Source organism: Suricata suricatta, chromosome 10 (assembly GCF_006229205.1).
Source record: "Suricata suricatta isolate VVHF042 chromosome 10, meerkat_22Aug2017_6uvM2_HiC, whole genome shotgun sequence".
Classification (NCBI taxonomy): Eukaryota; Metazoa; Chordata; class Mammalia; order Carnivora; family Herpestidae; genus Suricata; species Suricata suricatta.
The window spans coordinates 114385993-114413049 of NC_043709.1; the positions used below are offsets into that span (position 1 = coordinate 114385993).

Below are 27057 nucleotides of genomic sequence, written 5' to 3' on the forward strand. Positions count from 1 at the left end.
ACTCTGATGTTAATAATGCTCTGAGCACCAGCAGGCAAGACAAAGAGCAGAGAATACCCTCAGCAAGAACTTCCTCCCACAGGCAAAAGGGAAGAACAGAAATATCCCGGCAGCCACAGTCTTTGCCTGAGGACCACAAGAGCACTAGCAGCCACTGCTACCTGTGGGAAGCTGTGCAGTCTTAGCCACGGAAGATCCCCAAACTATGGTCAATGTCAAACTCAGCCGATAAAGATGCACAAAGATGGAACCATTGGGCCTTCTTAAAAATTCAAGATGCTATATCCCACCTAGCTGGTGCCACCACAGCCACCTCCAGGTGACAGTCTTTCTCCACTGAAGGCAGTCCGAAGAGGTAGGAGAAGGGGACTACAAACTCAAACGCACAGACATAAATGCAAAGCCATCAGAAACATGAAGAAATAAGAAAAGTCACCACCACCAAAACACTGTAATTTTCCAGTAACTGACCCCACAGAAATCGGTATCTCCAAGTTATCTGAAAATAAATTCAAGAAAATTGTTTTAAGGAAACTCAGTAAAATTTAAGAGAATTCAGAAAACTCAATAAATTTAGGAAAACGTGTGAACAAAAAGAAGCTCAACAAAGAAGTAAAATCAAAGAAACAAAAATTCTGGAGCTTAAGGATAGAAGAGATGCAATGAAAAAAGCAACAAGTAGCTTGAACAACAGGCTCCATCAGGCAGGAGAAAGGACAGGTCTCTGGATATTATCAAGTCAGAGGAAAATAAAGAAGTTAGAATGAAAAAGATTGAGAAAGGCTAAGTCCATTGTCAGGCATCAACAAGAAAATTAATATATGTATTATGGGAGTCCCAGAAGGAAAAGAAAGACGAGTATGAAATGAAAATTTCCCAAATCTGGAGAGAGAGATGGCCATTCTGGTAACATGAAGGTCTAAGATCCAAAGAGCCTTCCCTACAAGAAATACTGTTTTTTTTCTTTAAGCTGAAATGAAAGGATGCTAAGTTAGTAACATGAAAACATAAATATATATAAAATTCACTGGTAAAGGTGAATATACAGTGAAATTCAAAATCCTCTATTGGAAGTATAATAGAGAACCATTTATGCCCAACACCTCAAGGAACTAGAAAGAAAAAAATAAATGAAGCCCTAAAGTAATAGAAAGAGGGGAAAAAACAAGGATCAGAGTGGAAATAAATGAAATAGAAAAGATCAATGAAACTAACAGCTAGATTTTTGAAGGGAACTGAGAAACCTTTAACAAGACACGTCAAGAAAAAAAAAGACTCGAATAAAATCAGAACAGAAGATGGCACATCTGATGCCATGATCACAGAAATACAAATGAACAGAGGAGAGTATTAACATTTATATACTAAATAACTGGACAACTGGACAAGAAGAAATAGATCAATTCCTATGACCTTACAACAGACCAGTTGTGAGTAGAGAGACTGAATCAGTAATCAAAAAACCTGTCAACAGACACAAGTCCAGGACCTGATAGCTTCACTGGTGAATTCTAAATATGTTAAAAGAATACAGAGCAATTCTTCTCAAGCTCTTCCAGAAGTAGAAGAGGCAGGAATATTCCCTAACTCCTTTCATGAAGCCAGGATTATCCTGATATCCAAACTGGACAAAAATGGCACAAGAAAGGAATATTGCAGGTCAATATCCCTGATAAACACAGATGCAAAAATCTTCAACAAAATGTTAGCAAATATTAAACAATACATAGAACATACAACGATCAAGTGGGTTTATTCCAGAGGTACAAGGATAATTTAAAATCCATGAATCAATCAATATGACACACCATATTAACAGAATGAAGGAGGAAAAATCATATGATCATCTCAAGAGCTGCAGAAGAAGCCTCTGACAAAATTGAAGATGCATTCATGATTAAAACTATCAACACAGTGGATGTACGGGGGGGGGGAACTACCTCAACATAATAAAGGCCATGTTTGACAGGCCCACGGCTATTATCACATCAACAGTGAAAAGCTGACACCTTCTCCTCTAAGATCAGACAAGACAAGGATATCCACCCTTGCTACTTCTACTCAAAAGCAGTATTAGAAGTCCTAGCTAAGCAATTAGGCAAGAGAAAGAAAGGACATCTAAATTGGGAAGGATGAAGTAAAACTGTCACTGTCTGCAGAGGACATGACACTATATATATGTATAATAATAAATAAAATAAAAACTACAGTAAACAAGTGGGGCTCTATTAAATTAAAAAGCCTCTGCAGAACAAAGCAAACAGTAAATTAAAATGGCAACCTAGAGAACGGGAGACCTTTGCAAGCTATCTATCTGACAAGGGGTTTATGCCCAAAACATTTATATATACATATATAAATAAAAAACCCTAAATACTCCACTAAAAAAGTGTTTAAACAAATTCAGTGAGGTTGCAGAATATAAAAACCTGATGCATTTCTATACACTTATAATGAACTATCAAAAAGAAATTAAGAAAATAATCCCATGTCAAAAATCTTATGTCAAAAAATAGGAATGAATTTAATAAGGAGGTGAAAGAGCTATAAACTGAAAACTATAATATTAATGAAACTGAAAACACAAATACAAAGAGGGCCATTCTGTTTATGGACTGGAAGAATTAATATTGTTACAATGTCCATGTCCACACTACCCAAAGCAATCTACAGATTCAATGCAATCCCTATCAAAATACTAATGGCTTATTTCACAGAACTAGAATCTTAAAAGAAGACACATAATTCAGTGGGACAGAACAAAGACATGAAACTACAAATGGTCAATTAATAAAAAAAAATAAAGATATACAAGGAAGAAATGACGGTCTATTTTATGAATGGTACTGGGAAATCTGGAAAGCTACATGCAAAAGAATGAAACTGGACCACTATCTTATACCATACCTAAAAAATTTAACCCATTCAATAGTAGTAGAATATAATGTCAGAAAACAAAACTCTTATTAGAAAATTTAGGTGGTAAGCTCCAAGGCATGTCTTGGCTATCTATTCCTTTTTTAATTTAACAACAAAGGAAAGGCAACAAAATCAAATGTCCATAAAACTAAAAAGCTACACAGCAAATGAAATAATCAATGAAATGAAAAGTTTACTAAATGGGAGAAAATATTTGCAAATGATATATCTGAAAAGGGGTTAATATCCCAAATACATAAAGAACTACAACTCAACAGCAAAAAATCCAAGCCATATGATTAAAATGTTATGGGTAGAGGATCTGGATGGACATTTCTCTAAAGTGGATATACAGATGGTATATGAACTTGAAAAGGTACCACTAGTCATCAGGGAAATGCATATCAAAACTATAATGAAGTATCATCTCACACTTGTTGAATGGCTATTATCAAAAAGACAAGAAATAACAAGTGTTAGGAAGGATGTAGATAAAAGGGAACATTTATGCTCTGTTGGTGGGAATGACAAATATATAAAACTCCATTAAAACACTGTTAGAATAAATTATTTCAGAAAATTTACAGGATACAAAATCAACACACTAACATCAGCTGCATTTCTATACACCAATGAACTATCTGAAAGAAAAATTAAGAAAGCAATCCCATTTACAATAGCAATGGAAACAATGAAATACTTAGGAATCACTTTAACCAGAGATGTAAGACTTATACACCAAAAACTAAGACACTGATGAGAGACTGAAGACTATGCAAATAATGGAAAGATATCCTACCCACTTGGACTGGAAGAGTATTGTGAAAATGTCCATAGTACACAAAGCAATCTACAGGTTTAATGCAATCCCTGTCAACATTCCAATGAGATTTTTCACAGGTAGAAAAAATTAGTTTGGAACCACAGAAGTCCCCACATAGCCAAAGCCATCCTGGGAAAGAGAAATAAAGCTGGAGGCATCATGCCACCTGATTTCAACCTGTATTACACAGCTACAATAATCAAAGTATGGTTCGGGCAGAAAAAGAGGCACACAGACCAGTTTAACAGAATGGAGAGCCCAGATGTGAGCCCATGCATATATGGCCAACTAAGTTTTGACAGAGTTGCCAGAAACACAGTGAAGAAAGGATAGTCTCTTCAAGAGATGGCTTTGGAAAAACTGGACAGCCACATGAAATGGATATAAAATGGAATGAAACTGGACCCCTTACGCCACCCAAAAATTAACCTGAAATGGATCAGAGACTTAAATGTATGGCCTGAAACTATAAGACCCCTCTAAGAAAACATAGGAAAAAAAATCCCCATCATTGGTCTTGCCAATGATTTCTTGGATAAGACACCAAAACACAAGCAATAAAAACTACAATAAATGAGTGGGGCTCTATTAAATTAAAAAGCCTCTGGGGAGCAAGGGAAGCAATAAATTAAAATGGTAACCTAGAGAATGGGAGACCTTTGCAAGCCATCTATCTGACAAGGGGTTAATGCCCAAAACATTAAGAATTCATAGAATTTAATAGCGAAAAAGAAAACAACCCAGTTAAAAATGGGCCATGGGTTTGAACAGACATTTTTCTAAAGACAACATATGAATAGCCAATAGGCATATGAAAAGACGCTCAGTATCATTAATCATCAGGAAAGTGCAATTCAAAACTACAATGAGGCATGACCTCACACTTGTTAAGATGGCTTTTATCAAAAACAGGAGACAAATGTTGGTGAGTATGTGGCGAGGACAGCACCATTATACACAGCTGGTAAAAATATAAAACAGTAACCCATTAAAAAAATACTATGGAGGTTCCTCAAAAACTTAAAACCAAAACTACCATATGATCCAGCAATCCTACTCGTAGATATTATTTGAAAGTACCGAAATCAGTAATTTGAGGAGATACCAGCACAAACTGAGTCACTGCAGCATTTTTCACAATAGCAAAGATACAGCAACAACCTAAGTGTCCAGAGATGGATAAAGAAGATGTGGTTTATAGATGCACAAACAATGGAATATTGATTAGCCATGACCACACAGGAAGTCCTACCTTCTAAAACAAGATGGATGGACCCTGAAGGCATTACACTAAGTAAAGTAAGTCAGATAGATAAAAGACAAACACTGCACAATGTCAGTTATACGTGGAACCTAAAAAAGATGAATTTGTGAAACAGAGTAGAATAGTGGTTATAGGGGCTGGGTGGGGTAGGTTGACTGGGCAGATATTTAAGATGTACCTTGCAACTAGTAGATAAATGAGTTCAGGAGAGCTAATGCACAGCACAGCGACTATAGTAAAAAAAAAAAAAAATCCTAGACTACGCCGGAAGACTGGATCTTAATTGGTCTCACCACAGAAAAATTCAATTTGACATGATAGAGGTGTCAGCTAATGGTACTGTAGTAATCATTTTGCAATATATGAATTATAAAAGCAACACTTTGTATATCTTAAATTTACAGGTTATTTGTCAATTTTATTTCAATTCTTAAAAAACACTCTAGAAGACTTATTTAATATTAGTTTGAATAACACAAAAATACCTTTTCAAAAAGCTTGTTCAGCGGGTGGTATTTTCCCCTGTTTAACACTGACTGACAGAGGGCCAGATTCAAGTAACTATCACTTTGTTACCCCCAAGAAACCTGCAAACCTTCTATTATACCAGATAGTATAATGATGTGAGAATCTGACAATCACTTAAGTTTCCTTATTTGTTCTCCCATTTTCACATTTCCCACTTAAAATTTTCAAGAAATGCAATCCACATTTTATTCAACAATCTAAAAGCACTTCTGAATAAAACTCAGGTATCAATATATTTCAAATATGTAAAAGAAATAAAAGAGAATCAATGTTAATAAAATAATAAAATCTTTTACCTTCTGGATCATAGGTTTGAAAAACTCTCCTGGCTTGTTCTGAAGGAGCCTCAGGAGCAACTAAAGCCATGTCCTGAAAAGACAGAAACATTGTGTCAACCAGCTACAATAATATCAGGGCCTTAAAAATAAACAGGACCAATACAAGGCTAGGGTAAGGACACAGGTCAGAAGACTTCAAGTTATATTTCTATCTGACGTGTGTGAGACTAGATAAATCACGAACTCTGTGGGCCTTGATTGTCCATTTGAAAAGCAAGACAAGGCCTTCAGCCATAGGAAGATGTTGTGATCATGACACTGAAGCTTTATATAAAAGCTCCTGAAAAGTCTAGTATTACATAATTATTATAAAAATACAATCTGCAAAGAGTAGTGACTTACACATTTGCTTTACATCACTATTCGAAAAGAAAGAGAACCCAAAATATACTCGCTTTCAAACATTTAAAACTTAAGTTGAGATCGATGACAGAAAACAGTTACATAGAAGTGCATCTGAAATGTATTACTTTAGTAGGCATTTTGTATCAATACCTGGTCATAGATCAACAATAAACTTTTACACGTCCAGGATTTTACTTTTTCTTAACTCAAAGGAAATATCTAGAAGGCAGAATGATTTCTTTTTACCACAAAACTAATTCTTTATCGTAAGTAATTTCTTTACATAGTAAGCCATATTACAATGTATCAAAAATAACCACATAAGGGGGCACCTGAGTGGCTCAGTCGGGTAAGCGTCTGACTTTGGCTCAGGTCACCATCTCACAGTTCATGAGTTCGAGCCCCACGTCAGGCCCTGTGCTGACAGCTCGGAGCCTGGAGCCTGCTTCAGATTCTGTCTCTCCCCCTCTCTCTGCCTCCCTCCCTGCTTATGCTCTCTCTTTCGTTCTCAACAATAAAGTTTTTTTTTTTAAATAAAAATAAACAAACAAAGAAAAATAACCACATAAGAGGCACCTGGGTGGCTCAGTTGGTTATGCGTCCGGCTTTGGCTCGGGTCAAGATCTCACAGCGCGTGAGTCCGAGCCCCGCATCTGGCTCTGTGCTACCTGCTCAGAGCCTGGAGCCTGCTTCAGATCCTGTGTCTCCCTTCTTTCTGTCCCTCCCCTGTTCACACACGGTCTCTCTCTCAAAAATAAATAAATGTTTAAAAAAAAACCTAATAAAAAAACCAAAGCAACCACATAGGCGTCTGACTTCGGCTCAGGTCATGATCTCGTGGTTCACGAGTTGGAGCCCCCTGTCGGGCTCAGAGCCTGGAGACTGCTTTGGATTCTGTCTCCTTCTCTGTCTGCCCCTCCCCCACTCATACTGTGTCTCTCTCAAAAATAAATAAAGCATATAAAAAAAAATAACCACAAACTTCAGTGTTATTTTGAACTCTTTGTTCCACATATTTAAACTGTTACGAAATTCTACTTGACTAACAGAAATGTAGACTCTGGGCCCCAGTTGTTTTCCTCTATTCATACTGTTGGTCTGAGCCTCTGTCTATAATTGTGTTCACTCATATGAACCTCATCAGGGAACAAGTTTCTAACTACCCCAATTTACCTTCTTGAATCTCTTTAAGAAGCTATAGTATATACCATACAATTTGAAATGCTGTTTTTCTGTGGAAACACATTTTTGTAAGAAATGTACTAATTAACTATAGTCCTAATGATTCCCACCCTTGCCACTTACCCTCAGAGAGGAAGGGACAAAGTGTTAGGAACCAACTGGAGTTCTTATGAGACTAGGTGCCTCAGTTTTTGTGGAAACATAAGTCAAATGGGAATGGGAATTAAACCAATCATACAGTTTTCAGGTAAAATAGTAAAAAAGTGCTATTTTATAACGCAGTAAAATTTGGTAATGTACAATTCTTTCCCATTTACTAGCCCCTTTGCCTGCAGTTTCAATATTACTTTGCAGACGATACGCATGTCAAATTGCATGTTTTCATCTGGCCTAACTTCCAATCATTGCTGGATGCTGGGATAGTGCCTAATCCTCCTCTATGAGAAACAAGTGCTGCACCAAAACACCTGAACATGGAATTTCACACATGTGCAGTTTTATCTGTAGGAGACAGCACAGAGTAGGACTGCTGGATCAGAGGAAGAATGCATTTGTAATTCTGGTTGATATTGCCAGACTCTTGGGTTATGTTTATTTAGCCTATTTAGAACATTACTTCTTAAAAACCGCTTCCCTTTTTGTAATACATGACCAGTACAGCCTTAGATCGCTAACTCTGTATTGAAGCTGGGATCCCAGTGGCAGCCCTCAGATTTAGGGAGCAACTGCTAACACTGGGGGTATTATTCCCTAACTTCGTTTAGCACATCCAAACCGTAACTGCACAAGTCGCTCCACTGTAAGCTTTAGTTCCCTTAATTATTTCCAACCCTTCTCCTCTTTTTCAGTTCTTCCCCCTGGAATGGCTACTGCAATCTGGGGATTCGGCATGAGATCCCGGCTCAGGAGAAGGCACAGCCCCAGATGAGACTGCATCTGTGGGTAAACTTGTAGGGGCCCAAGAGGAGGATACAGTCCTTCTTTCTCTTAACCATCTGCTGCACTGCAGCCTTTCTTACTAGTAAGTAATGAGGAAAAGCTTAAAACAAGAGTTTTAAAACAGGACTTTGAGCTTTCTAAATTAAGTATGATCTAAACAGAGGGAAAGGAAATACTGTTTTTCTTGGTCAAAAAAATAAAGAAATTTTTTTAGGAAAAGAGGTGGCAGAGAATACATTTGAAGCATACTTTAGTACTCTTATTAAGTGAAGTTTGGGGAAATCACTACTATTTAGTTACACTAACAAGATTCCGGTTTCAGCCAGAGACAAAAGTTCACATCAAATCCTCTGGCTTTAAAGACGGCAGAAAATGCAGAGGTGTAAAAGAATTGGAAGTGAACTACCTATTGCCTCATCTCTAAGTTCCAAGTGATACAAATGAAAAATATACTATGCTAGTGTCGAAAAGATTTAAAACAGTCTTAATAAAAAGTCTGCTGCCTTATCTCTTGCCTCTGGCTATGAACATACAAAAAAACATAGGCTTCAGAAAATGTATTATTCTTGTTTGAACAGGCTATCCATACTGGCCTGACACAGACGATCTGAGGCTTGCGCCCAGCTCCCAGCGAGCTCTGATTTAACAAACGTTCATTCAGAGCAGGGCTGGCGGCATGCTCTTTCTGTAACGGGCCAGAGTGTAAATATTCCAGGTTTTGCAGGCCATGTGATCTCAGCAGCAAGACAGCACAGTAATACATAAACAAATGAGCATGGATGTGTTCCAATAAATATTTTACGAAAATAGCTCATGGCTTGATTTGCCCTGTGGGCGTTGCTAACCCATGATGTATTATTTCCCCAAATGCACTGACACTTACTAAACATGCCTTCTTTCCAACACATCTGGGGATGTCTTAGTATCTTAACGGGTTTCACAAAGAAGATAATTCTGGCTCTCATCTGAAAGGGAAAAGCGGGTAGGGAACCCTTGCTGGAAGGAATTAAGAGCTGGGGGACCAGAACTGTGAGAAGAGCAGTAGTTAGGAAGGGAAAGCAGCTATGGTGGAAGAATGGCCATCACGAGTTCGGAGGTGATGGTTACATATCCAGGTAGAGAGCACGGCGTTCCGCAATGCTTAGTGCACACGGAACCTCAGCTCGGCAAACAGGGCGGTGCGGGCGCTGCCCGAGTCAGGGCTGCGGAGCCTACAAAGCGAGGCACTGGAATGGACGACAGGCGGGTACTTCAAATGTGTCACAAGAGAGGATGGCAGAAAAGGAATTGAGACAGTTCACGGTTTGAAGTTTTTAAGTGTCAAACGAGTCGCTCAAAGCGCTGTATGTGAGCAAACAGCCCATATGTCACCTACCTAAACACAAATTCCTTTTCTCCTCCCATAACAGAGCCCAGTGGCAGGGGGCAGGTTCCACGTGGAGAGCCAGCAGCCGTAACTGTCATTACCACCCAAGTCAATTTTGATGTGAATGATTTAAAACAAAAAAATCTTGTTTTGCTCATTTTGTCACACTGATATACCAAGAGCTAACTTGCTGAACTTCTTAGAAACGAATTATTCTTAATCAGACCACTCATTGTAAGATGTGTTTATGCCAGAGAGAGAAGAGAAAAAGGAAAAGACCAAAAAACAACAAAAAATTAAATTCTAATGAAAACTTTCCAAATGTTTTCACACACAAATGAAAGCCAGTACAGTCTTCTATACTGACTATTGTCTTGCTTATTTTGGGTGCTTACAATGCTTTTTAGATTATTATAGAAAATGATCGACTCGTAGTTAACACTAGTTTATCTGATATTTAAATGTTTACAGATGAAACCTGGAAAAGTTACAAAACCACCTGTTCTCAGTCAAGCGTTTCATGCTGAACTCTTTCTAACTTTTTAATTTGATTTAAAATGACAAATTCTGACACTAATTTTGACCAATTTATGTAACTTAAACACATCTGAACAAGATTCCTAGTTTAAAGATCTGTAACAGAATGATCCATGTAGCAAATCTGGTAATACATTAATGTCAAATATATTTTAGGTCTGCATTGCAAGTTTGGATGGCAAGTAAAGAATTCCATTCAACTAAGATCCTTTACAATCTTAAGACAAAATATTTTAGTGAGAGATATATTTTTCTCACTGAACGTAAAAGATGAAGTAAAATGAAACTCCAATGTAACAACTGAGTGTGAAGAATAATAAGAGAACATTACCCTTCAGATTTCCATTTCCAAGACTTAACATAGCAATAGCTTTTAAATTACATATTTAATATAGTCTTTGCATGTAACTATCCACACACCCATAATGTTCTGAACACTGTCAAGCCTGTTAAATGGTAAAGAAAGACCTGGTCTGTACATTTAAGGTGACCGTCTAATGGAAAGGATGAAAATGTGCTACCATATGCTTATTTTGACAAAGAGCATAAAATTATCGTAAGAAAATTACATTCCAAAATAAAATTCAAACATACACCACCACCCCTCAGGAAACCAACAAATTATAAATAGATTCCAATGATTTAATGCTAAGTTATCCAACTCAGCAAGTACACCTGTAGATATTTTCTTTTCTTCACCCCTAAATGTACGAAGTAGGAAAATTTTGAGGTGTATTGCATCTGAAACTCTTTCAGGTACCTGCCCCCTCCCTGTTGGGAAAAGATCAAATCCTTAAATATTGTTTTAGTTATTTAAACTCTGATTTACCATCAAAATTATTTTTACTCTAAAAGTAGTTCTCTACATTGGTCAAATATAATCAGATGCTTTTATCAGAGCAGAGGAATTTTAGAACAAACAATTTCTATTTAGCCAATTTACTGGCCAACTGGGATTGCTACACAATATAGCTTTTAAAATTATCTGTCCTCAACCAACCTTCCTTAATTGGCAAAGTGCTACAGAAGAAAACAAGGGGAAAAGGCAAGCTATGCTGTTAAGGGGCTATCTAATATCCTATCGTCATGAAACAAATATCTCTTTTTCACGTAGTTCTGTCTGTACTTATACTGCAATTATTTGGTGTTCACCATAAACCTTTTAAAATGTAATGTTAGCTATCCTTCTAAACAGCCAGTGAAATGTAAGGCAGGCCTGTGTTCAGCTCATCGGCTAGGTGTAAATAGCTCATTACTGAAAAGGTCTTTAAAGTTTATTCATTACAGCTTTCATCATTATCAAGAGCAATCTCTTAAGTAATCAAAGAACTTTTGAGAGTTTTACCTACTTCAGGAATGATCACACATATATAAATTTCATTTTAGCTCCCAGACAACACATTTCATTGTGCTACGAAGAGCTCTTCAAAAGAAAAAAAAAGTTTAACTGGTATAGAACATACCTTTAAGCCGAAAGTAATATTTTGCTTTAAAATCACTTTATGTATCATATGGACTCTTACTTCTGGAAATATTTTGGGAATTACTATGAAACATTTTAAATGAATTACCAAAGGCTATTAAGTACATAATATTCCTCAGTGCGAATGTTAAAAAACAATTCAAGTAATGCACGTCAATTGAAAGTAGCTAGGCCAGTGGTCTTTTTTCTTTACTCTTCCATTATTCCCCCCTCACCCCCAAATGTGCAAAAGCCCTTGGCTATATCCACAGCAGCCCACCGCTGTGTAGCACCGATCTGTGCTGCATTGGCAGAGAAGTCAGGGAAGAAAACAGAAGAAAAGCCCTTCAAGGCTCCTTCTCCGAAAAAACAAACGCTAAATGTACAAGTGGAAATAAGGCAGAAGGAGGAAGTCTCCAATGGGTATGATCATTGTCATTCCCATTATTAATACTGATGAAGGAGCTTCTTTCTCTCCCTATTATTGTTAACTATACAAGTCATCTTAACAATCCTTCCAGCTTTTCTCAACTGGTGTCTGCCAAGAGTTCATCCCTAAGGCCTAAGGCATCCACTTTGTAGGACTCTCCTGTGCATCTAGCATCATTTTCTGTGTTCTCTTGTTTATGTGAAGAACTGCGCAGAGAAAAGCTGTTAGCCTTTTAATTACTGATTTTCATTAAGAAAACAGCTAATATAAGCCATTACTGTCTAGGCACATGCATACCTACGTAATTCAAGAGATATGATTTCCTAACTTCTTTAAATGGCTGAAGTTAATATTCAGTGACCACCTGGAGAAAAATCAAATACATTGCTAAGAAGTTCCTCCTTATTTCTAAGTAAAGACTCTGTATCATTTGAATCAATGTAAACTCTATTAAATAACCTGGACACAAGAGTGACTAACTTATGGTGGTAGAAGGTGTTCTCACACTCTTGCACCTCCCCACCTTATAAGCAGCTTATTTATCGCTGCCTGTGGCTATAGGACACAAAGTGCCTCTCTGGGAGGAGTCTACTTCCCACCCTCACTGACATCAGGTTTGGCCAGAGAAATGGAAGCAGAAGTGACCCTACACTAGCTCCCAGAAGCTTTATGTGCCACCTGTGGTTTGGCCAAAAGTCTCTGTGTTCACCCTCTGCCAGGAGAAGTGCCCACTCCTATGGGCTGCTCCTTCAGTCCAGATCTTAGAATGAAGAAGGCACATGGAATGCACCTGCCATCAAGTAACAAGGATATCAGCTTTGGTGTGTGTTTGCGGAGACGGGGTATGGTGGGAACATTGTGCCCAGTATTTGCCAATACAGGGCACACTGTCTGGAGAGGATTCAAATGCAACAAAACAGACCCGGTTGTGATGCTTTATATCACCAACACATGCAAGCAAATCTGAACGATTCCAGGGGCAGACATCCCTGGGGTAGACTGCTTGCCTTCTCGAACACTGAATAAACCACTTAAATCGCAGGGTCATTGCTTGAGGGAGCTGGCATGAGGAATTAAAACCTAATATTCTGCCTGGGGGTTCACTCTGCTTGTGGCCCATTAATGTTTGCTCTTCCAGTTCATAGTTGGCCTACCCTTTCCGCTGGTCTTCCCCTTCATGTTTACCACTAACATGAATTTTAATAATATAAACTGCATAAAGGGGACTCTCTATGTTTGGGATGAAAATGAATGCCTAAAAAGATTAAACTGTAGTTCACCCAACGTGACTAATTTAAGCTCAGTGTGCTTGCATGAGTATAAATGCAAAGTGACAGGCAATCCTGATCTGACACCCTGAGCCCCCTCAAAATCCTACCCCCTTTTCTATGATTTCAAGAAGGTTTAGACTATGAAAAATAGTCACAGTGCTCAAATTTCTAATATTCTGAAGCTTTATCACAGCTTTAGAGAAACATTCTTATTCTTCATTATGGAAGTTGTTCTACTTCCATGAACATGCTTAACATTCAGCCCTTGGGTATTCAGGTTGAGCCTTTCATATCAAGATAAGCATGCAAACATCGTACAGCAAAGATGGTCTGGAAATAAATGATTTTTCCAGCTAGTCCTATAGCTGATCCCAACCTTTGCTTCCTTCATCATTTTCTGGCACAACTAGTATGGTTCAGCCATCCTGAACGAATTACTATTCCCCAAACGTAGCATGGACTGTCACCTCCCTCATCTTTTGTCTTCTTGCTTTATCTTTTCTTCAAGCCTAGAATACAGCCCTCATTTCATATTCAGTCCAACACCTATCCTGTCCTTTAATCCAAGCATCATATCCTCTGTACCTCTCCCCTCCTCCAGTCTCTATTCCACCCTCATATAACTATTTGCTTTTTGTATTCCTAAGGGACTGAAGTCATTAAAAGCTTAGGAGTCAGAAGATTTGAGTTTGAATCCTGGCTTTGGTGCTCGCTAGCATATAATTTTGGAGTTATTTTTCACTGGCCCCAGACTATAAAATGTTGATGAAAAATGGTATTTCCCTCACAGGGGTGCACTGAGGATTAAATGAACCCATGTAAGATGGTTAGCATAATACCTGACATAGGCAACGCTCAGTAAATATAAAGAGAAAACTATTACAATGCGTTACTTATTAATCTTTGCATTTCAACAGTACTTATTAGTACAATACAGCTAATGTTAGCTATATTGGGTCCTGTGGGAAAACAGATAAATCTCAGGTAGTATTATCAGTGATCACAAGAAGGTAGAAAGCTGGATGAAATTAGAGGAGCAACAAGGGAGTAAGAGAAACAGGAGTCACAACACAAAAGATTTCAAGCCTGGACCATGAATAATGAGCAGGATTTTGGTCACATTCTAGGCAGAGGGTAGCACAAATAAAATCAAAGAAAAATAGACAAAATCATAAACTTGTTAACACCGTCATACATTAAATACATGATATAAGACCTTTTGCTTCATTCTATCAACTCTATTATAATTATTTTCATCAATTATATATATATATACTTAGAAGTGTATCAATGCTGATTCTAATTAAAACCCACAGACTTGGGGCACCTGGGTGGCTCAGTCGGTCGAGTTTTTGACTTAGCTCAGGTCATGATCTCGCAGTTTCTAAGTTTGAGACCCGCATCGGGCTCTGTGCTGACAGCTGGAGTCTGCTTTGGATTCTGTGTCTCCCTCTCTCTCTGTCCCCCCACCCCCTGCTGCTCACGCTCTGTCTCTCTCTTTCTCTCAAAAACAAACATTAAAAAAATTTAAAAAAAGAAACAAAACATAGACTTGACCGATGACCAAATTCCTTTAGGCCTTTCTATCGATAGTTTATCTTGTTCAGACAATTATTTGGGGTCTACTGTACCAAAAAATTATTAGAAACAAATTGAAAGGGAAAGAGGGACTGTTTTCTGTCAGCAAGTTGACATGACTGAGAGAAAAAGTCCTAAAAATTATAAAAACCAGACATAGGAACAGCTGCATAAGGGCATTCAGAGAGATAGGAAAGAGAACATAAGAGCAATTTAATTATCATTTTTAGGAGGTCACTTATAATGCATTTTGAAAGAGTTCTGAAAAAAGGGTTAAGAAACAAAAGCTGTATTAGGACGGCCCAGACCACTGACAAAACCCAACAGATTAGCTGCTGAGGGTCAGCTCCAAAGCATGCTACGTAGTCAGGACACAGTCGTGGTTAAATATGCAGTGTTTCAATAACTCAAGTAACTAAAAGCTGTTAATTTATGTAGACTTCTACCCAAACGTTCCAAGCTGTTCAAATAACAGATGCTATTCTTACGTTTGAAGATAGATGTTACAAGCCACGTGACAGGTTATGCCCTCAACTATAAAAATGGACCTAAAATCCGTTTTCTTTCGGCAGTAGAGAAGGCAGGTCCTTGAAACAGAAGCACAAAATCACAAAGTGACTTAAGATAAACGGATGGGATGGAGCGCCTTGCTGGCTCAGTCAGTAGAGCACGTGACTCTTGCTCTCCAGTGGTTTTTTTGTTTGTTTGTTTTTTGGGGGGTTTTTGTTTTTGTGTGTGTGTGTTTCAGCCCCATACTAGGTGTAGAAATTACTTAAAAATAAAAAAATAAAAAAGGGATACAGGGATGGGATGACGAAACTGCTTTAGTATACAGCAAAACCCCAACATTTTACGTGTTATAGAAAGCCCAACTGTGAATTTAACTGCATTCCAAGTTCCGTGACTTGAACTCACTATGAAATATACATACCAGTGAATTTTCTTTATGACAAATAGAGTCTATAAAGCATTGTTTTACTGTTTTTCCTTAAAATCATGTTTATTACATGTAGAGAAATGTATTAATGGTGAAGTAGACCCATCCAATTTAACAAGAAACCTAACGCTTAACTGCAGTAGTTTTCCTAATGTTACACCAAAGGACAAACACACAAAAGGAGCTTACTGTGTAGAAAGAATTCTCAACAGACTCCCAGTAACAGATACTACAGTAAGAGCAGTGAGCTCATGGAGGAACAGTTACATGTTTTGTTTCTCCTTCGCATTAAATTTAGTTTCTTTATATATTCTGAGCTTACAATGATGTGTTTTCATGTGTTCTTACCTAAATGGAAAACTGCTTTATCACAGGAAAGGTCAAAGGTGATGCTCTGCACATACAAAGAGGCCTTTTTATCACCATAAAAGGGAACAAAAAGGGATGTAAAACTCATCTCTCCAACTTCAAAAGAAAGTATGAAATGGATTAGCAAGGAAATCAGTCACTGATCTTCCGAAGATGAACCTAGATGTTATAGGTAGGTTCCAGCTATTTGTAAACTCAACTAGCAGCTGTCATCCTACACTGAGGTTGAAATGCACAATAAAGACAAGAGAGACAAATTTATTTTGTCTACTATTTTATACACAGATAATTCCAATAAAATTAAAAGTATCCTATTTTCAAATGTAAAGCCCTTTCAATTTGCTTTAAAAACTAATTTCAGGGGCGCCTGGGTGGCTCAGTCAGTTAAGCATCTGACTTCGGCTCAGGTCATGATTTCATGGTTCGTGGGTTCAAGCCCCGCATCGGGTTCTGTGCTGACAGCTAGCTCAGAGCCTGGAGCTTGTTTCATATTCTGTGTCTCCCTCTCTCTCTGCCCCTCCCTTGCTCTCACTGTCTCTCTCTGTCTCAAAAACAAACATTAAAAAAAACGAATTTCATAATTCTAATTCAAGAGGAAAATATGAAAATGACCCAAATAATTGAATCTCAAAACCAAAATATAAAAATGACAAAGAATCAAAGGGAAAAATGACGGTTAGAGAGAAGGAGAAGATAGGACAACTGTTCAAATATTCTTTCAGGTGGTGTCTGGGCATCTAAAGTATATTACATGTCTCAGTATGAAAAGACCTGACTCCTAAGAGCCGATTTAACATATTATAAAATAAATGTCACATAGCCTTGTTTTAACAATAAGAGCTATTTTTGGGAAAATATATATAGGTTCTAAATTCTTGAAGCATGTGCAGTCTTTTCTTTCACCTGTGTAGTAAGTGTGCAAGTTTCAAACTTAGCAAAAGTACCATGGCACTAGAATTAAAAAAAAAAGTTCCCTGGTATGATGATTTTTTAACATAGAACACGTACCCACAAGGCATCCTTCCTCACAATGTACAGGAAATCTTATTCTGTTATGGTTCAGTTGACTTGCTTGGAGAATTCTCCACTTAACAGAGACTGAGTGTCCTTCTTTGAAGAAGCCCCTTTACCAGGAGGGGCTGACCCACATCCCCTCATCACAGGGTTCCGTGGGACCCCTGTGCGTGGTGCCTGGGTTCCTGTAAGATCCCGCCGTTAGGCTACGTGCTATTGCCTCTCAAGTATTAAGTATAAAACTCCCACTTACATAGGATTGCCTCTATGGATGTTTTGCAACCACATTCTCTAAGATATATCAAATAATGCAATATCAATTTTGTTGTTTCATAGACAGAGGTCTAGTAAGATAAGAAAGATCACTTGGCTAAGTCATATGGAAGAGTGAGATGGCTCATAAAAGGGGGAGACAGTTAAATTCTGGGTCACTAGACATCTCAGATGTGAATGGGTCACGTTACTAAGTAAACAGTTTGGCACTCAAATTTAAAATGACAAACTGTACATTTCTCTTAAAACGAATTAGAATTAATATACTTAAGAGTCCTAAAAGCAAACTATTCATCTCAAAAGGAAAAACCAAAACAGACAGTTATTTCACTGAATAGGAGCAATTTTCTCACTCATCCTCAAACCATGAACATAAATTTTATGATAGAGGATATGTGATAATGCTTATTTATAGACACTCATCAGAGTTGCTTTCAGTCACTGATCTAGAGAAAGAATCTGTGTAGGTATGCACATTTAAGTTGATCAGCTAGGAGAGCAGAAGCAAGTTCTTCTGTTTAGTCTCCACAGCGATAATGCATACACTGTTACTTCTTGAAATGTAAGCTTAGGGATACATTGAATTCTTATGATCAAAGACAACTTAGCATTCCTAAGTCCCTATCTCCCTCCTTGTTCAAATACCAACATGGCTATATCACAATTTTGGTGAGAGAAATGTTCAGCGTTTTCTGCAATCATTTGTTCAACCAAAATTTACTGAGCACCAACAATGTTCTAGGCATTGGAAAATAGCAAGAGACAAAGTCCCTGCCTTCAGAGAGCTTACTAGTGAGAAAGGCAGAAAATATATAAAACGAACAAGTAAAATATATAGCATGTGCCTAAACCAGAATACATTAAGAACTCTTACAATTCAATAACAAAAAGACCAACCACCCAATTCAAAAATAGGCAAAGGACTTGAATAGACATTTCTCCAAAGAATATACACAAAAGGACAAAAAGTGTATTAAAATCAAGACTGACAGTATTAGTCACTAACTAGGGAAATGCAAATCTAAGTCTCAATGACTACTTGACTCTCACTAGAATGGTTCTAACAATCATAAAAAGGAAAAATGACAAGTGTTGGCCCAGATGTAGAAGGACTTCGAACCTCATACACTGCGGGCTGGGACGTAAAAGGGGGTAACTGCTGTGGAAACCAGCAGTTTCCCAAAATGCTGAACACAGACTTACAATAGGTTTCAATCATTCCAGTTCTAAGTATTTACCAAATAAAAGTAAAAACAGGAATTCAAACAAGTTCCTGAGAGGAACATACACAGCAGCACGATTCACCACAGTCAAAGCTGGAAAACAGACCAAGAGTCCACTGTGCTGATCAGTGAACTGTGCTGTATGCAGAGAAGAGTGTCATTCGGCCATGGGACAGCAGTGAGGACACGGGCTATAAGGAGCTTGCACCTCAAAAACATTACGCTCAGCAGGAGAATCCCCACCAAAGGCCACATGTATGATCCCATCTACATGAAATGTGCAGTAGAGGTAAAGTCACAGAGACTGAAAGCCAAAGGGGGCTCCTGGGGCTCTGGAGACAATGGGGAGGTCCATGCTTAATAAACATGGCATTTTATTCTGGAGCAATGGAAATGTTCTGGAGCCAGTTACAGGAGGTGGTTGTACCAGGCTCGGAACGTGCTGGATGCCACTCAACTGTTCAGTTGAAAATGGTTAATTTTGTCGTATGAATTTCACGTCAATTAAAATATATCTCTATCTAGGTGTGAGAGAGAGAAAGTCAATGGAAAGGGGGTATCACAAGGGGTTGACATCTTAAAAAGACAGCCAGGGCAGGCCTTCCTAAGGAGAGGACGTGGGAATACCGACCTGGAGGGAGAAGAGAATCCTTCAGACAGAGAGCTGAGGCGAAGGCAAGAGCAGGCGCTGGCGGCTCCCCGCGTTTCTGAGGCACAGCGGAGATCAGGGTGGCCGAGCGAGACAGGAAGGGCAGCGGTGGGAACCGTTCTTAGACGGCGAGAGGGCCTCAGCTGGGGGAGGCGGGCCGCTAAGTCATTCTAAGGTCGGCTCTTACGCTGAGTGAAGGGGAGCCGAAGTGGGGTTTTGAGCACAAGCGTAACACAAAGGGACTTACACTTAACAGGGCCATTTTGGTTGCTGACCTGAGAACGTACTGCAGCCCCTCGAGGGGCACGGGCAGAGGCGTCACTTAGGAGGCTGCTGCCAACGATCTAGGAGAGAGAGTTCTCCAATTTGTCTTTCAGTTCCTCATTTATTCTCCAAATGTTCTTTTCTCACAGCCTCCACAGTTTCATGGATATAATTACTTCTCTTACAGTTTTTCATTTTTTGAATTTATTTTTTGATCCTATGTGGTCCTACACCATTCTCCATTTTTAAAAAAAAATTTAAGTTCCTTTCCCTATTGCTCTCATTTCTGTTTTCCACGTAAGCGCTGCAAGCACTGTCCGTGCGAGCAGGCCTGGTGAGCCGCACCGGGGTTAGCTGGCCAGGCCGGCTCACCGAGAGCGCCCCCTGCAGGATGAGCCTTTCCTCCTGACCGGGTCAACCAGCCCGACAAAACTAAGTCGCTTTAATCACACAAGTGGGCGCATTTAGCGATGGCAAAGCTGCTGAGCTCTCTGAGATTCTGAGATTAATCTGCTAAAAACACTCATCTCATTAGCTTTCTCTCCCCTTCATCTACGCAATCCAATCTGTCACCAGCCTGTCAGTTTAACTCAGGAGCGGATCTCTCAAACCCACGTAGCGCCGTCCATGCCGACCGCCCCGAGCCCGGCCGCACCACATTCCCTGCTAACTGGAGTTACCACAAGCGTCCTCCTTACCCACTCCCCAGGTTAGGTCTATTTTCAGTATGTCCGTCTTCCACAGCTAGCCACACAGGCATCCTTCCAAAAATGCAAATTTAATCCTGTTTCTTTCCTTCCTACCCCTCCCCCAAAACCATTCCCACCACCTATTTTTAACAAGTCCAGTGGTTGTCATTACTCTCTGAATACTCTTCCCAGCCAGAGACCTGCTTTTGCGGCCTCATCTTACCCCCTGCCCCTGAAATCCTCAGGGCTCCCGCTCTTCTCTTTCAGTCTGTTCCCAGCACAGTCTTGCGCCCCGGCCATCTCCTGTCCAGGGAAAGCTCTCTGCCCCTTCCCATAGCTAATCTTACTAATGCCTCGGTGCTCGTTGAGACACACATTAGTTCTTCAAGGAAACATTCCTGATTTGAAAACTAAGATAACTTCTTACAGCATTATAGGCCGTGCTTTGTCAGTTCCCATCATAGATGCAAGTGTCACAATTTTACTAAGTGTGGTTCTTTGATTAATGCCCCCCCCCCCATTAGAACGCACACCTTCATGAGAACAGGATGCAGCTGTTTTTGCTCACCGCTGTCTTCATGGCCCTGGCATGATGCCGGGTACACACTATGTGCCCAGTAGATATCGGACTGGCAAGGTCACACACGAATGACGACCGCTGCAACTATTACTACCTCCAGTGTGTCACCCGAAGAATCATACTGCTTTTCAGAGGCATTTTCAAATGCTAAATTACAGACTACTTCGAAAATTGTGACCTTAAAACATGCTTTTTTACTAATCATAATCAGCACAAAGAAGTCAGCAAGTGAAATACATATCCATAAAATCCTACCAGTTTTACAGAAAAACACATCAACATTTACATTAAGCTGCTGTTTCAGGCCATAGAACATAAAGTGAATGAACCCCCCCCCCCAATAAATAAGCCCAAACTCAAAAGTAAATAACAAAAACAAACCCCTAAATTACTTAAAAAAATTTTTTTAATGTTTTATTTATTTTTGACACAGAGAGAAACAGAGCATGAGAGGGAGAGGGGCAGAGAGAGAAGGAGACACAGAACCGGAAGCAGGCTCCAGGCTCTGAGCTAACTGTCAGCACAGAGCCTGACGTGGGGCTCGAACCCACGAACGTAAGATCTGACCTGAGCCGAAGTCGGAGGCTTAACTGACTGAGCCACCCAGGTGCCCCTAAATTACTTTTTGAGTAAACAAAAACAAAGCCAAAATTACTTGCTCAAACACAGAAATATCTAAGAAAGAAGGAGCAAGTCATAGATTTTATAAACAAACAGCAAAATTTATAGTATTTTCTATATGGCAAAGGGTATATAAATATTACTTTAGTTAAAAAAAGTTTGTAAACTGGATCTAACATATGTAATCAAGTATTAGTGGTCTCATTTCCTACTTCTGTGATCTTCCTGCTTTTATTCCAAAGGGAAAAATTCTTTAATTGCAACTCTTTAAAAAAAAAAATTATTCAAGCAACCTAAAGTCAGTTGTTTTAAAATCCACTGAAAAGTAGGGGCGCCTAGGTGGCTCAGTCGGTTAAGCGTCCTACTTCGGCTCAGGTCATGATCTCCCAGTGCGTGGGTTCAAGCCCCGTGCTGGGCTCTGTGCTGACAGCTCAGAGCCTGGAGCCTGTTTTGCTTCTGTGTCTCCCTCTCTCTGCCCCTCCCCTACTTGCCCTCTGTCCCTTTCTGTTTCTCAAAAATGAATAAACCATAAAAAAATTTTTTTTAAATACACTGAAAAGGAATTACCCATACTTTTAAGAAGCTTCGGAATGAGTCATCAAAAAATATTTTTAGAAGATATGTCGCTGGAACAAGTGTGGAAAACTCAGGCGAAGGCTTTACTCACTGCACCGCGTGCTGGACTACCGCCAGACCCTGGGGTACGAGGGCAGGTATCAAACAATTGGTAGAAAATTCAAGACTTCTGAAGGAGTGAGGTACTGGATATATGAGTATTACAGCTGAAGAACCTAAAATCGTACTATAAAATTCTCTCTAATCACTTCAGGCGGGTGTGCATTTCCCCTCAGGGTTGTGAGTAGCTTCAGGGAATGCAAATAAATGAAGACAGATTGAAACACCTTGTCTGACTTAGGAGGCTTGTTTGGCCAGGCCTACAACTGATGGGACAGGGGTTTGCTTCTATGTACCTCAAGTCCCTCATTCAACATCTTGCGGCATGTGGCTGCGGTCTCTTAGGAAGATGACCGGGAAAGCCCCTGCCCCGCGAGGGCTCACTGCCAACACGAACACACAGAAGGTGTGGGCAGGAGGAACCTGACAGGTGCAACTGCACAACGGACCAAATGCTGCGGGAACAAGAAAGAATACCAAGCAGAGGGGCGAGACGCGAATGTTTCATAGAAAAGTAGGTATCGTCCCTTTCAGGGCTCTATCAACAGACCTAACATTTAGAGGCTTAAATACGAAATGCCTGCATATTTATGTAGCTTGGTCGACATTATTCCTTCAATTGAGTGTAAAAAATCTTCTGCTGACAACAAAAATCACTTCTTAAATATCAATGATAAAATTTAAGCTTTAAAATATTTTCATCTCATTATCTTTTATATTTGAAACTTTTTACTGTTTCATAGTTTCATTAGTTTTCCTATGCTAAAAAACAGGGCTGGAGATAAAAATAATAATTGGCTTGAAAATACATTTTTGCATGTAAATTGGAACTGATTTTCTTTTCTGGAAGTTCAGAACATTTGACACAAAAATTAGTCAAATGATGAAATCCTCCCTCTGGAATTTTAAGTTGTTCAGTTTCTGCCTTTACATTGTGCTTTTAACTTCTTTTCTACTTGAGAAGGGAAATAAACAGCAAAAACTCTCAGGCTAAATGTAACCTGTCAGTACTTATAGTACTGTAGTTCTGTAAAAGTCTGTACTTTCAGAGTTACATTTTATAGCTTTTTCTTTAAAAAAAATTTTTTTTAACTTTTATTGATTTTGGAGAGACAGAGAGAGATAGAGCACGAATGGGGAAGGAGCAGAGAGGGAGACACAGAATCTGAAGCAGTATAGCCTTTTCTGTTTAAGAAAAGTTAACTATGAATCTCGCTCTAAATCAATTATCTAGATTTTGGCAGCCCATTAAAAGTAATACATTAAAAAGAGGCGCCTGGGTGGCTCAGTTGGTTGAGGTTCTGACTTTGGCTCACAAGTTCAAGCCCCACGTCAGGCTCTGTGCTGACAGCTCACAGCCTGAAATTTGCTTGCGATTCTGTGTCTCCTCTCTCTCTGCACTACCCTCCTCTGCCTCATTTGTGCTCTCTTTCTCTCTCAAGAATAAACAAACATTAAGAATGTTTAAAAAAAAAGTAATATAGTAATAAAACAAGAAAGAGATGCACAAAACTTAGTTTTTGGTACAATTTATACGATTGCACTTCTTTCAAACACAAATAAAATTACACTAAACGAGTACAACCTAAAAAACTGTATGAGATAATCAGGAAAGTCCACTAGAAATAAAGAACCTCAAAATACACAATTATATATCTTTTCCCTTTAGTCCACCATCAGCAACTCCATCTAGGCACGCCCCCCCCCCCATGTTTAAGAAATGCAGAATAATGAAAATGGCAGGGATGATGATGATGGTAACAGCCAAGATGTCCTGGGCACTCAACTTGCTCTAGGTGCCGCTAAACATTTTATATTTAAGCCTGATGACAATTCTAAGAGCTAGGTGTTATCAGAAATCACTATTTTCAAGACATGGGAAAAGAGGCTGAATGATGTTCAGAAGTGGCAAGGCTGTGATTCAAGTGAAGTCTGACTGACTCCAAAGCTCTGAGCCACTCCACTGGGGACAAAGACATACTATAACTAAAGGATGAAATTTAGAAACAGCTTTAAGAATTTAAAAATAAACATATTCAAATACATTAATCTAATTCAATATCATAACCATGTATATATTAAAATTATAGCAAATATTCTATCTTAAAAGAGCATTTCTATACCACAGGACTATTTAAATTAATATATTTAAAAACGTTTTCCTAGATGTTGTAAGTAAAATTATTTTACATTATGTAAAATAGATTCTTAGCCTTTTTACAAAAGAGCATTCCAAAACTTTTAAATGCAGTTATAGTCACCTTAACAGAGTGATTTCTGGAAGATATCAAAAGGCAAAGTTCTCAAGTCACAAAAGGTAAAGAAATTATAATGAAATCATGACAGATTTTACTGAAATAATTGTAAAACTTGAGCAGGATTATAGTATTTCTTCAGTATTATTTTTTTAGATTTTGGAATAATCCCCCTGTTAGTGGGAATGCACTGACGTCTGCACAAAGATCCACACTAAATATGGACGTATATTGCTTGTTTGCCTGATGTCATACTTAAAAAAAAGTCCTGCTATAAGCATACCTTGGCAAAAAATACGGTGAGGTGAGTTTCACTGCCAACAATCCAAATAGGGAATTTTGGAGATTTCAAGTAAGAACCAACCTAGAACAAATGTAGCAAAATAAACAAACAAATGAAAATTTGACAGTGCCTGTTGAATATTTGCCTATGAATATTTGAAGCAAATGGAAAAATGTGTTGTGCCAGAATGCCCTTACCCATAAAGGTCAAATGGTGAGTGCAAAAGAAAAAAATCAATGTTTTAAGACCGGCAGAGCTAAGCTTATATTGCACCTTTACCATCAGGGTAACAATAATACAGCTTTAACACAGCTAGAAAAAAGTCAGTTTAGCACTAACAATCATCCTCAGGTTTTACTGAAGTTGTTAGACAGAATGACTACTTTTAGAACATCAGCTTGATTCTCAAACCCTAAAACTACAAACTTGATAATTACTTTATTAGGGGAATAATTATAAATTAACAAATAAGTACATTTATGAACAAAGGGGAAAAACCTTAAGAACATCCTGTCTTCAAAGAACCTTGGGCAATATAATAATCTCTCTAAAGTAAAATATAATCTTCAAAATATTTAAGAATATCAAAGAATCCTGTCACTTGACTCTTCATGGTTGGACGTTCCAAGTTTTAAAATAAGAAGTCTCCTCAAGATGTACAAAAAGTTATAGCCTACCTTCTTAGGTTATATATTTAATCTATAAAAACCACAGTACCTGAAATGTGAGCGTATCATTTCTGTGGGTGACTGAGAAAGTTTAAAACTCAACAAATAAGAAACAGACTTGAGAAATCCCATCATGTTCACATCAATCAATTCCATATCCCTCTGAGGACAGAGACCACAACTTCAACACAACCTTACCATCCAAATTTGCTGAATTTTCTTTTCTCACACAGACTCCCTGAACGGGGGAAATTCCTAGCGGTACTGTACCAGTCAGGGCAATTCCCCCCTCATCAGGCTGCAGGATACCCTGCTTTCAACCACCAATATGGCCCCTGGAATTCATCACTAGGAAGTTCATCATTAGAGTTTGTCGTTAGGAAGCAGGAGACAGGTACTCTCTGTATTCACGGAGAGAAACACTGGTATCTTTGTCCTCTGACGGGCAGGGTGAGCTGGATGTGCTGATGGCAATGGGGAACCAGGAGAGCAGGAAGGGTGATGATTTGGGGTAAGAGAGAATAAGGACAAAGGGCAAAGACAAAGGCTCGGGTCACAGGTTCAGAGTAGAAGGGATTTTAGAGGTGCTCAGTGAAAGTCCTTCCACTGTACATCAGGAAACAGAGAAGTATCCAGGACCAGTGCCTTGCCTGAATTCAAACAGTTAACTAGTACAGAGCTGGAATTAAAGCTCAGGACTTCTGACTCCTCATGTGGTAGCTTTCCCTCACATCACACTACTTCTTGTGGTGAAAACTACAGATGTTATTTAATTTCTCTCTTAGAAAATGAGTACATGTTTTTGTGTATTTGAATAATAAGGCAGAGGTAAAAAAAGATGAGATTATATATGGTAGGATCAAAAGGTAAACAAATTAATTCATTAAATGTTTTATAATAATATAAATAAATAAAGAGTGCATAAATGGTGCAGCCACTTTGGAAAAACAGTCTGACAGTTCCTAACGAGCATGCAATTACTGTGGGGCAGCAATCTCATTCCTGGGTACACATCCAAGAGAGACGTTCACAACAAACTTCCATGTGAATGTTCCCAGCAGAATTATTCATAGTAGCACAAAAGCAGAAACAAGCCAAAGCCCACCAGCTGACCAACAGATAAACACAACTGATAACATAAATACAACAGAATATTTGGCCATAAAAAGGAACAAAGTGCTAGTAGCTAAAACAAGAATGAACACTGAAAACATTACACCAAGTGAAAGAAGCCAGACACTAAAGGCTACCTATCATATGCTTCCAGTGAGATGAAATGTCCAGAATGGGCAAAACCACAGAGAACCAGAGCTGCCAGGGGCTGGGGAGGATGGGGAAGTGACGGCTAGTGCGGCTACAGGATCTTGTCAGAGTAAGGAGAACATTCTGAAGTTCAATAAATGATGATGGTTGTACAACCTTGTGAACTGCACACTTTAAAATGGTAAGTTTTATGGTATTTGAGTTATCTATTAAAAAAAAAAAGGGCACAGTCCAAAGCACTCAGACTACCTTCTGAACTGGGTGTATGTAACAGAGACTGTTGCGTTTGTGTTAATGAACACGTTTGATTAG

The 27057-nt window shown here is 38.8% G+C and overlaps 1 protein-coding gene across 5 annotated transcripts in view; it reads right to left on the reverse strand.

Moving 5' to 3' along the window:
* The window catches only part of MINDY3 (MINDY lysine 48 deubiquitinase 3), a 90440-nt gene that overhangs the window by 20285 nt on the left and 43098 nt on the right, over positions 1-27057 (reverse strand). For 4 of the 5 annotated variants that reach the window (XM_029954551.1, XM_029954550.1, XM_029954552.1 and 1 more), the window contains 2 exons: positions 24815-24895; positions 5831-5903 (listed from right to left, as the gene is read on the reverse strand). In XM_029954551.1, the coding sequence (XP_029810411.1) occupies positions 5831-5903; positions 24815-24895 (154 nt within the window). The remainder of the gene's footprint in view (positions 1-5830; positions 5904-24814; positions 24896-27057) is intronic. The other variant, XM_029954553.1, reaches the window with a different exon arrangement.